This window comes from Pteropus vampyrus, unplaced genomic scaffold, assembly GCF_000151845.1.
Source record: "Pteropus vampyrus isolate Shadow unplaced genomic scaffold, Pvam_2.0 Scaffold300, whole genome shotgun sequence".
NCBI classification, from domain to species: Eukaryota; Metazoa; Chordata; class Mammalia; order Chiroptera; family Pteropodidae; genus Pteropus; species Pteropus vampyrus.
Window position 1 is genome coordinate 2,500,994 of NW_011889081.1, and position 16,210 is coordinate 2,517,203.

Sequence of the window (16,210 nt, forward strand, 5' to 3'; positions counted from 1 at the left end):
AGGGCTCCCTCCTTAGCTTCAGGACCCAGACTGGATAGCTGTCTCCTTTCCAGTCCTTTGCTTGGACAGGAGACAAGCTCAAGGCTTTAATGGGGACACCTGAGATGCTCTGGGGCCTCTCCCAAGTACTTGCTTGGCAGAGGGAACTAGAGGAAGTTCCAGGTTTGTTGTTGGCGTCAGGAAGCTGGGAGATGCCAAATTTAGTCTGTTCTGAAAGCAAACTCCTTGGAGAACTTGGAGTCCTTTTCCATGTGCCCCGAGCTGTACCCTGAGCACCCAAGAGCCCAGCTAGCTTCCAAGCAGGGAGTTGCCATCCTCAGCCTGGGCAGGCAGGACAGCAGTCTCCCCAGGACCCTGGGACCCCTGGTCAAGCTGGCTGCACACTTGGAAACAGGATGGACACTCTGACAAGGCTGGAAGTTTGAGAAGCCTGAGACTCCAGCATTTTGGGGTCAAGGACATTCTAGCCAGCCTCAGGGAGCCAGAGCTCTCCAGGGGACACAGGAACATGAATTTCCCCAAAGTGTGGAGGGCATCCCAGGAGCTTTCACAAAGCATCCATCCATCAGGGAAAGCCAGAGAGGCTATGGGGAGGGAGGGAGTTAGGATTTGGAGGAATGTGAAGCTAGCACTTCTGGCCAGAGTGAGAGACAAGACAGGTGGACATGCTTAACTTGATGAGGCATAAGTACTTTTTAAAAAGTCACTCAAAAATGATCTTCTTGTCCCAGGGATGAGACAGTAAGAGGTAGGTGAGGTGGCCAGGCCAGGCCTGGCCAAGGTGGGAGATGGGCATGTGTTGCACTAATCCCCCAGCCCCAGCCCTCACCAGTCCCCAGGCTGGACAGCAACAGACAAGTGGACAGCCGGCTCCACCCTGGCCACTGACTGTGCCCGGGATCACCAAGAGCTTTTTCATGCACTTTAAGACACTAACAGTTGCTCTGCTCATTCATAAATACACAATTTTATTTGCTATTTTCAGGGGAAACTTAGGCATTAAACTGTAAGCTGATAAAATACAGATACCTAAAAAAGTATAAAAGTATAAATATCCCTTTAGAATAAATTTTAGTGAATTAAGTCTTAATATCTTTAAATTAAAAAAACACCACAAGCCTATCTATGATGTCAAGGTCACAAATTTAACAACGCTAAGCAGCCAGCAGTGCCCCACAAGTACACCTCAAGGCCAGCAAGGGCCGCCCTCTTCCCAGGGCTCGGCAGGGAGAACAAGTCACCAGGGGCTAAATGTGCCCTATAGAAAGGTTGCTATAAACGGTTAAAGCCAAACATTTAACAACATACAACAGACCTTACAAAAAGGAGGAGGTAAGTCCTAGGTGCTGGAGAACTCGGTTAATCAGGTTATTGGCAAAAAAGAAAAGGGCTCTGGCGGCATCTGAAACTAGACGTGTCAGAGCCTCCGCCCAACGTGTCAGCAGTCCCGGTGTCAGTGTGCACAGCTCCCCCGGAGGCCCGAGGTCAGGAAGCAGAAAGCTGCTGATTTGAGCCAGGTCCTCAAGACTCTGACAGTCCCCACAACCAGTTCAGAAAAGTCTGTTCTCAAAGCATGCAGATAGCGGGTTTTAAAGAAATTCTAGTAGCTCCAATGTCATGTCAGGTGGGCAAAGCCCGTGTAGGTTGTGAGTGAAGTCTCAAACATCCCAGAAGTTTCAGAGAGAACTGCATAGTTATACAAAAAAAATGAAAAAGCTGGCAAGAAAGAGAAATATTTGTGATGCGCTGTAAACATCCAATTTTCAACATGACCCGGAGTTTCAGCTCCAGAAGCCAGGTGGACAGGCCTCCCACCCTGACCTCCATCCCAGATGAGACAAAGGCACTGACTGACGGGCGCCAGCTCCCCTATAAGCCCGTGGGTTCGATATGGACGTGACAAAATTTCTACCTCCCTTTAAATGACTTAATAGATCAATCCAAAATGCAGCAACACTTTTAGGCATTTCTAAAAAGTAAAAACATTAGAAGTCTATCCACACAGGCAAAGAAGGGGTGCAAAGGTCTCTCGCCTGGAAAATACAAATGGAGAAGCCTTAACTGTTCCAGGCTGGGTCAGGATGGGAGAGCACGGCTCTGAAGGAGGCCCAGCCTTGGGGAGGAGGCCACCTCTGTCAAAAGCTGCCCAAGGCTATGAGAAACCGCCAATCACACCCAGGAGTGACTCCCTGACCGGAGGACCAGGGCCAGATGGAGTGTGGGTGACCATCGGATATCTAGAGCCCAGAGCAGCACGGCAGCCACTTGCTACCAGTGAGGCCCGGGCTCTTTTCCAGGCTGTTTATGTAGCACCAAGAACGCTGTCCTTTAAATGATCTTCGGTGATTAAAGGTGTCAGTCAGGAGCACTCAGGCCTGTGTGGCACTTGGAAAACCTAGTGGAGGCTCCCAGAGGAACGCCCACCCAGCCAGCACACCAACTCCTAGTGGGGACACCCGGTCTTAGACAGCTGGTTCTGTCTCTCACCACCCACCTCAGAGGCAAAAAAGGATTCACACCCAGATCTCTAGAGAAATTGTCAAAAGCAGGTTTCTTCTCATGGCCAAGCTTCCTCGACATGGCAGTTCGTTGCATCTTGGGAAAAGTAAAATGTTTCTTCGGCTGTCAAAACTGTGCTCCTCACATCCTTGAACCCCGTTCTTGTAAAATCTGAAAATGCCAAATGCAGAGAATGAGGACATGAGCCTTGGACAGCGAGGTGGGAACTATGCAGCCCTGGAGCCAAGTACACTGCTCCAAGGAGCAGAGCCCAGACACCTTCGTGGGCCTACAGATATCTCGGCTCAGGGGCCTGAGGAGCCAGCACCACTGGCCAGGGTCTGAGAATAGGCTGCGGACCGGCCCAGCTGACCCTTGCTGTGGTGGGCTGTCTTGAGCACCTCCAGGTCCCATGCAAGGGGACAGCCCCTCCAACTTTCCCCACTCTCTAGCCCAGCCTTAAGTCAGAAAGACACACCCTCGCCTCCACCCAGCCCCTTCCTGGGCTTCCTCCAGGAGGCTGAGACATGCACGCATGGCCTAAGGAGGTACAGCTCCTTACCAGACCTCAGGGACCCCTGGCAGTATCTCCCCCAATGGCCACCTCCTGCTCCCCTCCTGAGGGTGCCAGAGCCTACCTAGGGGCTTAACTGCCCACCTGCCAGGCACCAATTCCTGAGTCTTTCTCTCCAGCTAGCTGAAGAGACAAACGTACACAGACACAAACGTACAGACAAACGTACAACCAGGGCCTCTGGGATCCCAGAGGCTCCCACTCCAATCTTCCCCTCTTCCTTCTTCCATGCCCCGTTGCAAACCACATCTCCTCCACCCTGCATCCAGACATACAACCCTGAAGCCTGGGCCCCCAGGCCTGTCACCCAATGCCCACACCCATCAGCGTGTTCTGCACAACGCCTGGCTGGGCTCAAATCTTGCACGGTGCATGGCCTCCCTGTGACTGGACTGACCACCTCAAAGGTGCCTGCCCCCTCCTTGCTGCAGCCAGACAGGACTCTATGGAACATGCACCTGACCCCACTGCCAGCCCTGCAGAGTCCACCGCCCCTCTCCTTCATACTCCTCCTTGGCATCTCAGGGCCAGAGTAGCTCACCGGCCCCAGCCCCTCTCACCACTGGAATCATCTGTGGATCCCACCCACCTCCAAATTGGGCTGGGAGCTCTTCAAGGGCTGGAGCCACCTGGGGACAGGCCTGCACACTGGTAAAATCTACCAGTCAAACCCTACAGAGGCCAGGTAGAGGGGGAGGGACCACTCTATGTTCCCGGTGGGGGCTTTGGAACTGGCAAATATTGCTGTTTCACTATATCAAGTATGGCTGCTAAGCACCAGGTAACCAGGACAGAAAGGCCACAAGTCATAACCACAGCCACCCAGTGCTATAAGATGACCATCCTGATCTCATCAGCGATCTAAGAGTGAGCTGCCTAGGGGCATTTTCTGCTTGAATTTCAGAGCTGAGAGAGATAGGGCTCCTAGGACACTGTGTGCTTCTGAGCCCCCGGCCCAGTGCAACAGGGGGATGTGCCCCAGAAGCAAGCCAGCCCTACCCATGCCAGGCCCAGGCCCACACGGACTCTCTGGCCAGAGTGAGGTTCACTGCTTCCCAGAGAGGTCCGGCAGGTGAAATTCTCAGGCTCGCGGCGAGTGCCCTGCATGCCCCACAAACTCGTGCTCACCAGCGAGGGTGGCTGCCCACAGCAGAGTGGCCAGTCTCTCATGGTCACCCAGGACGCGTATGAGTGACTCAAGAGAAGGTGCAAGTTCTCGGGAGTCACTCTAGCTGTCCCTTCATACCTCTCTCTGCTGGTCCCCAAGCCTGGACCCTGAGTCTCTGAGAGCTCTGGGGATGCTCAGATGGCCCACGCTGCAGCCCCTGCAAGGTGCACCTTCTGCGGTGCTAGGAAAGCAGTACCCCAGACTGTGTGCCCCAACTCAGACCAGACCAGGGCAAGCCCCTACGTTTAGTAGAATTTGCTGGGAAAACCCAGGAGGCCCTGTCAGAGGGACATGGTCTAAAGAGGTGACTTGGGGTGACAGTGCATCCTTGTTCAGCCCCTGCAGGGCCTTTCTGCCAAGGTGCTAGTCTCAGCCCCAGGAGGGTCTGCTGGCCCCTTATCCTTGCTGTCTGCAGGGAAAGCTGGGGCCTGTGGGGGCCCATAAAGCTCAGAGCTCCTCATTTTGTGAGAGTCCAGCAGAGCAGAGGGAGTATCTGAGTTCAAAGGACTAAATGGTGGAAATGAGGCCCACACAACCGAAATCTGCCTAGGAGCACGGTAATAGCGCAGGAAGGGTGCCCCCGCCCCCAGGGCAGATGCCACGAGAACTATCTCCTAATGAGGGCAACCTGCCCTCTCTAGACAGAAGACCCCCTCCCAGGACCTGTGAAAGTCACAGCCCCATCTGCCCTGGACAGAGTTCTCATCTGGGCTACCTCCCGCAGGGACCAGGGCAGGTCACACACCATGAGCAGCACCCCATGGGCAGGCTCAGGCGGGTCCGGTGGCCACTGTAGCTCCAGAGCTACTCTGTGATTAGCCCATGCCCGCGCCGCCCACAGCGCAGACCCATGTGAGGGCCACCACAGCAGCTCTAGCTGGCAGATGCAAAATCAATAACTTGGGACGGGGACTGAAAGAAGCCCCTTTGTCCCTACTGGATGTTGGCCCAGTGCCAGCACCCAACAGACCACCAGTAGGTGCGGCTCCTCTAAGTTCATGTGGGCTCCCCTAGCACCAAGTTGGGTTCCTATCACGAGTCACCACTGGGCCAGGCCAAAGTCCAGGGCCTGCTGCCTGCTGCCCACATGCTGCTGAGCCACTAAGATGTGGCTCCCACAAATGTAAACTACACACCTGATTTCACAGACTTTAAAGTGAGAATAGTAAAGTATGTCAATGATTTTTACCGTTTGCAGAGAAAGCTGGGCTAGATTGAAATGACATTTTGCCTACACTGAATTAACAGTATTAGCATAAATTTCTTCTTAATATGGCTACTACAAAGTTTAAAAGGACAGATGGAGCTTGTGCTATGTCCCCTGGGCCCTGACAGCTGGTCCAGACCTGCACTCAGCAAACATGTCCTTAAAGGGCCAGATAGTAAATATTATTTTAGGGTTTGTGGATCAAAAGGCAAAACTGAGGGTGTTATGTATTTATATAATCAACAAAACAAAACAAACAGAACAAAAAAAAAAAAACAACTACTTAAAGTGTAAAAGTTCCCCATCTAGACTGCTTGTTGCCGAATGGTTGGCCCTTCAGTGCTCAGCTGGCCTCATGCCTTCTGAGCTCCTCCCAGGGTGGAGGCTGAGGGTCTCAACTGTAGGTCTTGTTTACATTTGAGGGCCCTGGTGGGAGTGGAGGACCCTGGGATGATGCCTGGCTCATCTGCCTGCAACTTGCCTCTCTGGGCCGCGACTTGCCCAGTGCAAGATGAGAGAGAAAGCCAAGTGGTTCCTGCTAATGGAGAACACAGTTGGGTTCTGCAACCCAACTGGCCTATGAGAAGAGGCCGATAAGTGGCAGCTGTGAGAAGTAGCAGGGGGCATTGACAGAGTCTCCCTCCCATCACAGGGCAAAAAGAAGAAGGGCCCACATAGACTCTCCACCAGCATCTCTCGTCCAGGGCGCCACGAGCAGGGGCACTGCAGGCTTTGGCCTCAGGATCGAGGTCCAGCCTCTGCAGCCCTGAGCCCATGGCCCAGTGACAGGATGGGAAGCCTGTAGGGCTGGGGGTAGCCTGGCTCCAAGTAAGTGCAGTCCCATGTCCTTGCCCACTAACATCTATGGCAAGGAGGTCTGACATACAGGGTTTTCAGGTACTCGAGGCATGGTCCCAATCCCACCCACATAAGGATCTAAAGAGGACAGACAGACAGCCCATTCCCAGACAGGCTGGCTCCACTGCAGATCTACACAGTTCTCTGTCAACTACAGGCACAGGACACACATGGCGGAGAAGGAGCTGGGTCAAGGTACGGGGTCCATTGCAAGGGCGGCAGAGCTCACCAGGACATTTACACTTAATCTGAGTCATTCCCATCGTGACCCGTCTCCTCGTCGTCACTCTGGCTCGGCATACAGCATGCAGCAAGGGAGGAGAAGAAGAGAGGACACCATCAGTGCAGAGCGAGGCTGGGAGGCAGCGGAGGGAAGCCTACCCAGAAAGGCCTCAGCAACCATGGGCACATGGGGCCAGGAACTCCTGCTGTGCTGTGCAGCAAAGCACAGACCAACCTCATCTTGGGGCCTAGGCCCCAAACCCACACGCCCAGATCACACCATGGAGGAACACAGGTCTCAGGCATCTCCCTTGCCCCATCTCTGGGTCCTAGCACTCCCAAAGTGCCAGAGTTTTCCTTCCTTCTGTGCAGAAAAGAACTGAACCTTGCCCAAACACAGGTCTGACCTTTGCCCCTAGCTCCTGGGAGGTCATAACCTCCAGGCCACAGTGGACAGTCTAACAACGGGAGGGGGCGGGGTCAGTTGGCCAGAGGGGCTGGACACTGCAATCAGGCATGTGAGAGATCAATCATCGATCAATCAGTCAGTCATGTCTAAAAGACCGAGCTTGGTAAAATCTCTGGACATGGAGACTGGGGGAGCATCCTGGTGGGCAATGTTTCATGCTGCCACTCATTCTGACTCCATGAGGAGCACAAACAAAGGAGCCCCGAGTCTGGCTGGTTCCCTGTCCTCCACTCTATGTGCTCTCCCCTGACATATATGAACCCTCCATTTCCGTATTTCTTATAATAAACCGTAACCATGAGCCCAACAGTGGTGAGTTCTGCAAGTCCTTCCAGCAAACCATAAAATCAGAAAGCAGTTTGGAAAGCCCCTGAACTTGCAGTTGATGGTGGACATAGCAGCTCTTGTGTGGACTGTTCCCCTTGCTGAGTTATTCCAGCCCCAGCCATTCTCTCCTGCCACTTCCACCTTGAGATGGGAGGCTGGCCTGTCAGTGCCAGGAGGCTATTGCATGTGGCAGGGCACCTGGTGAGCAGTTCCATGGCAGTGACACTTGTTGCCCTCAGGACGTGAAGTACTGCTTCAATCAGGCTGCACACAGGTATGCCCAAATCACCATGCCCAATCCTGCCCCAATGGTTTTCTACGGCTTTCCAATGGCCCCAACCATGCTCTGCCCCCATTTAGAAGTTGCTGTGGCCACCACGCTTCAGAGACAAGTATTTTTAGAGAGAGAAATAGGGCTGCATTTTCAACAGCAAAGAGATATGGGGTCACGCCTAGAGCTCCCTCATAGCACAAACACATCTTTTCTGTAGCTAAAAAGCCACCTGAGAGAAATGAGCTCGGTCAGCTGCCCTGGTAAGCTCAGTTATGAAAACTTTTTAAGTTCAGAAATAAAAGCTTCTAAAAATAAACAGCTTACACAAAAGCCCTGTAATTGCTTGGAGAGAGATGTACCTCGTCAAGAGGCTGGGGGCTTGCAGGGAGGTATGGTCACCTTCCACTTCAGATGCTACAACCAGCACATTCCCAGGCTGGCCATGGGACTCGTTCATCCCCAGAGTGCCCATCTGCTGCCAAGCACCTAGGGACCTGCACTGACCTCCATGCTGTCCTGTCCTGAACAGTGGCAGAACAGCCCTGATCCCCATGTGAGGACTCTGGAGGCCCTGGGACATGGATAATCACAGGTGAAAAGACACAAGACTTCACTCTGTGGTGAAAAAGCTGCCTTGAGCAGGTGGAGGACAGCCACTCTGGGAAGGCCGGTGGGCATAGTGACTCTATCATCAGTTCTCAAGCCCAGGGGCAGTTCTGGGCAGTTGGTAGCCAGCTTAGAGGCCACCCCAGCCGAGTCTGTGGAAGCCCCAGGAAGCCCTAGTTTAATGTCGTCAGTTAAAATCCTTCTGGTTCTGGCCTTTTCCTACACACACCCAAAATACCCTTCGGCAGGCAGCACCCCAAGCCTTCACCAGGGCTGCCAGAGAGCCCTGCCCCAACCTTCCCAGCTCTGCTAAGGCCGTGCAGACCCCCCATGTCCCCCTCAGAGTTGGCTGTAAGGCTGTCTGGCTACTATTTGGCTCAAAGTTCTGAAAGTCCTGCCAGATGGAGCCAACCTAGGCCAATGCTGAGTTCTGTCTGTCCTGGAATCCCCGACCTCAGGAACAAACCCAGGGGAGATGCCACCAGAATCTTTCACCTCTGGAGAGAGCCAGCCACTGCTCCCTGCCACAGGGCTAACCCAAAAGCAAATGACACAGCAGTTCTGCTTTCGCCCTGGTTGCACTGTCCTCCCCAGGAGACAGAAGAGCCAGTGCCCACCAAGGAACACTGCCAGTTTACAAAGGGACTGGCCGAGGAAATGCTCCATGAGTCTAAAATGATAGCACCTGCAGGATCCACTCCTTTTACAGACCAAACTCGACTCCCAATACAGGATGAGTGTGGCTGAGACAGGTACCACCCAGGGGACCTGTCCAGCAGCCTCCATGCCCCAAAGCCCAGGAAAACAGCCCACAGTGGTGGCATCACTTAAAAGCACAACCACAACACTTCCAGGAGCAACTCTGTCCATGAGAAAAGGGGTTGATGGAGGGCATGGGCTGCTGAAGCCATAGGGGATCGCCCTGTAGGAGAGCCAGTGTCCAAAGAACTCTCACTGCATCACCCACATCCTGAGTAAATTATGTATCCTTGGTTATAGGACTCTCCTTCTGACACATGAGGCGAGAATTATGTGATGACAAACAAGAAACACAGGTGAGCAAACTGCCAGGAAGCCTGCACAGCTGGTAGTGCGATGAGAACAAGAGAAGATAAAGCTCTGAGGAGGAAAAAGAACCCTGCAAAGGACATCTTCTGCCCTCACAAGCCTGCTCTGCTGGCAGGAGGCCAGAGCATCTGTGGCTGTCGCTTACCTGCCAGCCCACAGTCACCTACCTTGGCTTTCTCGCTGGGCTCGCTGGTCATGCCATATGGGGAGTTGTGCAACTCCTTGGAGACCACACAAAGGAACTCGGCCTGGTCTTCACTCCCATAGTTGTACGAAGAGCCGATGCTGACCAGCTGGGAGGAGAGAAGGAAGGTGTGATGTAAGCACAGGACCAGCCCACACACCAGGAGGGAAGCTCCAGCCTGTGAAAACCCACTGCAAAGACAGCTGACATTCAGGGAGACGAGGGACAGATTTCAGCCAAGAGGTTTTTAATAAACTCATGGAAAATAAAGTACTGAAACTTCCATACTTGGCACATACGCACCCACACCTAAACACTACCACATGTGCACATTTCATGTGGGACAGGCCTTCTTTGTAAGATAGTTGGCTCTTTTTAGGGTTTCTGGGCCCACAGGAGATGCTGACTGGCCACAGGGAAAGGGGAGCACAGATCTAGGCAGGGTGCAGAGGGAGGCAGGGCCGGGGTGGTGTGCTCAGAGCTGGACCTCTTGGAGCACACAGCAGAATCGCAGTTTGGCACACCAGGTGCTCTCTTTGCACAGGCCCAGAGCACACGCATGTGTCATCACACAAGGAAAAGCTCCCAGACATTCTGTCTGTTCTCACTGTGGTCACCAGGCCTTCCCAGGAAAAGCCAAGATGGACCCTCCTGCCCTACGGCTACTAACCAAGAAGGTGGTGGAAGGGAAAGCAGGCAGAGGCTGCTGATGGTAGACCTGCCTGAATTTCAAATACAGATGCTAAGAAGCTGTGGCTTCTGCATGTTTCAGTCTCAGTCTGTGTGAATCTACATCCCCATGGGCCTTCAGGTCACCACCATGGCCATGTTGGGGCTGAGGGCTGACTTTCTTGCTCTAGCCTACCTCAGAGCCAAAGACTTTTGTATCTTTAAATGTAAAATGAATCAAAAGAAAACCACTGAAATTGTATTAAGGCCATGAACGACATAATTAATGAACAAGCAAATACCTGGAAGACTTCTCACTCTCCAGCCTCTCTACAGATGAATCTGCACACATAGGAGAGGCCAGGGGTGGGAGCTCTGCATGCAGGGACATGAAAAGGACACGGTGGGGAGGTAGGTGCAGCCAAACAAGGAACATATGTGGAGTAGTGAGTGAGGCCAGCATGGCCAGAGGAGAAAATATCACAGGGGGCCCACAGAGAAGGGGCAGACATGCTCTCCCTGTGTCTCTGCAAAGTCTATTCAAGGTTCACAATCACCCCTCAGGAGACAGGCCCTGCACCTATGGACTGCAGGGGTAGGTGGCCCTGGATGCGGATCAGGCAGTAGGTGTGCAGCCACTTATAATTAGGTCCACCCAGAGGCCATGTTCTCACGAGGCACCCAAGCCTCTTCAAAACCTCGCTCAGAACTTTGTTCTGGCCTCACCACTGACCACTGGGTGACCCTGGGTTAGGTTCTGCCACCTTGCTGGGCCCATGCTCTCGCTCCATGTGCCCTGCAGCAAGCAGGTCCAGTTCTTGCTTCTGCGAGTAGATTTCTCATTAAACAAACATGAATGTGGTTCTGGGCTTTCACGGGCATCAAATGGCAGAAGGATGTCCCTGAAGGACAAACGAGGCAAAGTGCTTAAGAGAGGACCATGCTCTTTTTGATAGATTTGGGATCCACTCAGAGGAACTAAGGACAAAGTCCCTAAGCTGGTCACAGGGAGGAAGACGCCCGTGCAGGAGGCAGGAGGTGCCCTCTCCCTCTCAGCAGGAGCCACAGAGGTGCTTAGCTCCACTCAAAGGTGACCTGGTTCATAGATCACAGGTGACAGCCTCTCCCACTTCCGCAGCCCTTGTCCAAGCTGTGCACTGAGGGACAACAGGAGGGGCAGTGAGAGGCTGCTGGTCCTAAGTGAGTCTCTGGCAGGATTCTGATGGGGTCAGAGCACGAGAAACACACATGCAGACCACAGGACCCCACTTGGACTCCCTGGTGCAAGGGCGAGGCAAGCTACATCATCAGAACAGGACACAGAGTAGCCCTGGTGGCTGGTCCAAGGGTAGAGAGAGGGACACAAATGCTGACTGCACCTGTCTTTAGTGACATTTTAAGGGGACTCCAAGCACTCTACAATGCAATCCATTATTTCAAAAGACCTAAAGAAAAGGGGCAGACTTAATTAGAAGGGGCACTGGGGTGACCCTGTTATTTCTCACAATCTCTCTCAGCAGGACCACTTGCCATGGACAGAACATGCCACAGATGGAAGCTAGCAACAAAGGAAACTCCCAGAGACCAGAGGGGACCCAGTGAGCAGGGCGGTCACTACCTAGGGCTGAGGTCACAGATCCAGGGTCCACCTTTCACAACCAGGCCTTGGGCTGGGTGCTAGACACAGTCACAAGGCTGAACCTCAGAGTCTCTGCCTAAGAAAGTGGAATAGCGACTCCAAGCTGGTGGGAAAGGTGCTGGCCATTCAGAGAACACCCTTGACGTGTTCTGAGACCACAAGTACTGAGCACAGGCGCACAGGACGAGAACAGTATGCAGAGCTGCACAGAGGGAAAGAGAGCAGGGAAGAGGACCCAGCACTTCCACACTGTCACATCAGTTTCAGCCTGAGGCAACAGCAGAGCTAATAAAGTGATGGGGTACAGGCAGACCAGCATCAGCGGCATCTTTCTAATCAAGGGCAGAAAAGGGGCTAGAGGGCTACAGAGCAGCCCCATCACGAACAGCATTCATGGCACCTGCAGCACAAAGGAGCCCAAGGCACCATCTGCTCATCGAGCACAGGAGGGGCTGGGCAGACAAAGGGTGGGAGAGGGAGGTGGGGCCAGGCCAGGATCCACTCAGGATGTCAACCACATACACACTAGCCGCCAGATGGAAGCTCAGAAAACAGATCCCCCGAAAGAATGGGGTAGAGTAAGAAGAAGAATTGCAGAGAGAAGAATGGGAAGGAAGCAGTGGGTGGAGGCCCCAGGGGGGTTCTCTATGAACAAATCCACCCTCCCCACAAAAACATCAAGGTGCAGGCTGCTGTTTGTGAGATGTGCCAGTGACCCATTTCTAGGAACCACAGGTGTCCAATGCTTCATTACTGGTCCCTGGGGCCAATAGCCCTAAGGACTCAGGTGGGGCCCTCTGTTATTAAAAGTTTCACTGCTCCACAGGCTCACATCAACTCAGTCCAGGGGGCCCTTCACCTGCTCAAACTTCCAGCCATCGGACATGGTGGACACCATCTGCGTGAGCTCCTCCTCCTGACACTGAAGCACACGGTACACGTGCTTCACCGGCACCTGCAAGAACAAGGGCCACAGGTGAGACAGGCCCCACACAACCTGCTGCTCCCTCCCTGTCCCAGCAATCCTGCCCCAGGTACAGATTCCAGGGATAGCCCAACAGGGGATCTGATGAGGCTAACGTTTCCTTCCACCTCTAGGGCTCAGGTCATAATGCCCAAAGAAGCCCCAAATGCATCTACCAAAACAAAACAAACAGGCTGGAACAGCTGCCATTTTCTGCTTCCTCATCCACCTCCAAAAATATTTTAATTTCTAAATTCCAAAATAAACTGAGTCATGTTCCTAAAATGCCAAGAGCACTTATGTCTAGATGTGAATGGACGAGGACGTCCATCTCTCTTCCTCAGAGGAACCACACTAAGTCCCTGAATCCATCAGCTGGGGAGGGATTGACAAGGAGGCCTGAGAGCAATGCAAGACCAACCCCACCCCTGCTCCTAGCAAAGCTTTCAGATATGCACAGCTCAGACACAAGCCTTCCCTTGGGCTGAACTGGCTTCCAAAAGATTGATCTACCTTCTGACCTAGCCACCCACCTGACCTTCCCTGAGTTCCATTCCAGGCATGGTGTCTGGTGATGGGAGCCCCTGGGGAGATCTGCCCTCAAAGAGCTGTTACTCCAGCAGGAGGAGGTGGCCACTAAATATAACACACCTGTAACCAGGGGGAAGGGGCTGAAGAAGCTCCAGGTTGTATTTTGATGTTAAGGTAGTGACTCACTCCAGTGACACTTGAATGACAGGGTCACAGCCTGAAGTACAATTCTTTCATCTATGAGACAACATTGGTGTGCTACCCAGCCTGAGCCCTCTAATCCTCACATAGGTCCTGTGACAAGGGGCTCCTCTACATCCCCTATGCAAGAGGAGACTGAGGCACACAGGTTCAGCAGGTTCAGTGTTGGCCCAGGTCACATGGCTCGTAAGTGGGGCATCTTGGGGGTGGTGGGGAGGCAAACTGGCTGGAGATGACCAGGAAGCCAGTGGAAATGTCTCCTCCCAACTGCCCTGGTGCCCACTATCTCCCACAGGAAGACTGGGTGCTGGGTGTGTGGCTGGTCCTGGTCTCCCAGGTGTCACTTAGGCATGCCCTGCTCCCTGGCCTGGCCCCTGACCAGCCACTCTGGCTAAGCTAGCCGCCAGAAGGAAGCTCAGAAAACAAAGGTTAAGAGCTCTGGCTGGTCAGGGACTAGAGGCACCCAGTGGGAAAGCCCATGGTGGTGGTGTGTGTGGTGGGGGGAAAGGTTTTAAGTAAACTGAGATTCTCCAGATAACAACAGCTCTAAGGAACCGTCCACTTCATAGCATCCTCCTAGAGGAGCAGAACTCACTGGGCAAGGACTTATCACTCTGCTCAGGGGTAGAGCTAGCGCAGAGACAAAGACTAATAATACCTTAGACCCTTTGGCACATCCCTTCATTGAGGGGCTGGACACAGCACTTTAAACACTGGCCTAATGGGAAGCAGAGTGGTTGTGCAGGCTCCATCACTGCCAAGCACACAGGTGGCACAAAGAGAACCAAGTGAGCCATTCTTTTTCAGTAAGGCCGACTCCTCAACTCACCAACAGAGGCCTGCAAGACCCCTGCCTCCACCACCTGCCCCCAGCTCATGACCAGCTCTTCCCCTTGCTCTCCGCCCCACACTGGCCCTCTGAATGGGCAAGCACATGGCCCATAAGCCCTTTGCACTTGTGCGCCCTGCCTGCAATGCCCTCCCCAAACACACACACTCACTCCCCCTTGGAGGACCCCGTTCCCTGCCACTCTCTTGCTCTCACAGACTTTCTTTTCCTCCCCAGTAGCTGTCTGCCCCTGCCCCATCCCACTGGGGTGGAGCTCCCTGAAGGTAGGCTGGCCAAGGCTGGAATGTGCCCTGCATGCCTGCCACAGTGCCAGCTGGCAGCACCACAGGAGGCGGCTAGAGAGTAGGCCATTGGGCACTAGGATGATGACAGAGGAAGACAGTCATCAAAACAGGACAGCCCAATCTTAAAGCCTTACAAGGTCCTTGGTCAGTGAGGAGGGAAGGGTGAGAGTCGTGCATACACACTAGGCCTCGGAAGCTTCCAGCACATTGGTCACTGGTCTTACCTGTGATGTTTTGCTGTCTCGTTCTCTAATTTTGTCCTTTACAAGTTTTATTAGTGAGGTGATATTGTAAAATTCTGCTTCCTCTAACACTCCTGAAATAGAGAAAAATAACTATAATTTTCAGCAGATCAAAGAATGAACATTTCAACTCAGCCTTGCTGTGGACCTGCAGCCTGTGCCTGGCCCACTGAAGGCTCCTCAGCCCCCATCCTAACACCCCAAAAGAGTCGGTGCAGACACTGTTGGCTCTCGGAGGGATTCCCCAGGACTAGGGGCAGAGGGTTCAGATGAACAAATAGCACATTTACTGAACACACTCCTGTACAAATCTCTCCAGGTGACCTTCTGGGAGCAGAGCTCAGGTGCATAACAGCTGGTTCGCACCCAAGTCAGGCAGGTGAGGACTCAGAGCTCCACGCTGGGCACGAAGGATGGAACGCAGGCGTCTTCCCTCCATAGCCCGCAGCCATCTGCCTTAGGCTGGCTGACTTCCCACCCTCTTCATAAGAGGTTCAGGCCAGGCCAGGCAGCTGTGTGCAGGTCTCCTGAGTCAGTCATTCGGCATCTCAGTTTCCCTATTCAATCATTAGACTTGCAGGTGGAGGGGGTGCCTCCTTGTTCCAGGACTCTTGCCAGTTTAGGAACTCCTTTCCTCTCAAAGATGGTTGTTTGAAATGTACCACACTTAGGGACTTAAAATCTCTAGGAATTCTAAAGAATAAATTGGAAAGGCTCTGCTTCAGGGATTCCTCATGGGTATTCCAGAAGTTTCAAAGTATGTCTTCTGCCGCCATGACTGGTCATCCCGGCCAGCCCTTGCTCTCCATGGCATGGTCCCTCCACCGGCAGCACTAGGAGCTCGGAGCCATGGACTCTGCCTGCCAGATCTGCTCAGGCTGCCTCCTAACAAGGTCCCCAGGCAAGGCAACAGAGGATGAGAGTGGGGGCGGACAGCAGCCTCCCAGCAGGATGTCTCTCTTCGGGGCTACCCAAAGGGAGGCCACATCTAGAATGTCACTTCTCGAGATGACTCTTGGTGACCATCATCCCATCCTCAGATTTGTGTGGGTGAAGACTGAGGGGCATTGCAAATGAGCACCAGAAGCTTTAGGACAAATGAATGGGCCTGAAGAGCACATCTTCCTTCCACCTGGACACTCCAAGCACCACATTCTGATGAAGGGCAGAACCAAGAAATGGTGTCCACTGGGGTGTTTCTCCTGAAAGCACTTCCTCTGAGGCAGTAGGAAGGCAGGTGAGTAAGGCCAGGCAGTGAGGTTCGGTCACATTAAGTACCCCTTTCCAAGCAAATCACATTGGGAACAGGCTGTGAAGTTTAGCCTAGAATTATACAGTTGTGCACACTCAAAGGAAGGGTGCTTCAAATACACA

General features: G+C 53.2%; 1 protein-coding gene across 1 annotated transcript in view; it reads right to left on the reverse strand.

Annotated features, from left to right (window-relative positions):
- Positions 1 to 943: 943 nt before the first annotated feature.
- The window catches only part of KCTD5 (potassium channel tetramerization domain containing 5), a 22,388-nt gene continuing 7,121 nt past the window's right edge, over positions 944 to 16,210 (reverse strand). The window contains exons 3-6 of the mRNA XM_011376611.2: positions 14,819 to 14,910; positions 12,624 to 12,719; positions 9,440 to 9,565; positions 944 to 2,670 (exon numbers count right to left, since the gene is read on the reverse strand). Coding sequence (XP_011374913.1) covers positions 2,641 to 2,670; positions 9,440 to 9,565; positions 12,624 to 12,719; positions 14,819 to 14,910 — 344 coding nt within the window. The 3' untranslated portion in view covers positions 944 to 2,640. The remainder of the gene's footprint in view (positions 2,671 to 9,439; positions 9,566 to 12,623; positions 12,720 to 14,818; positions 14,911 to 16,210) is intronic.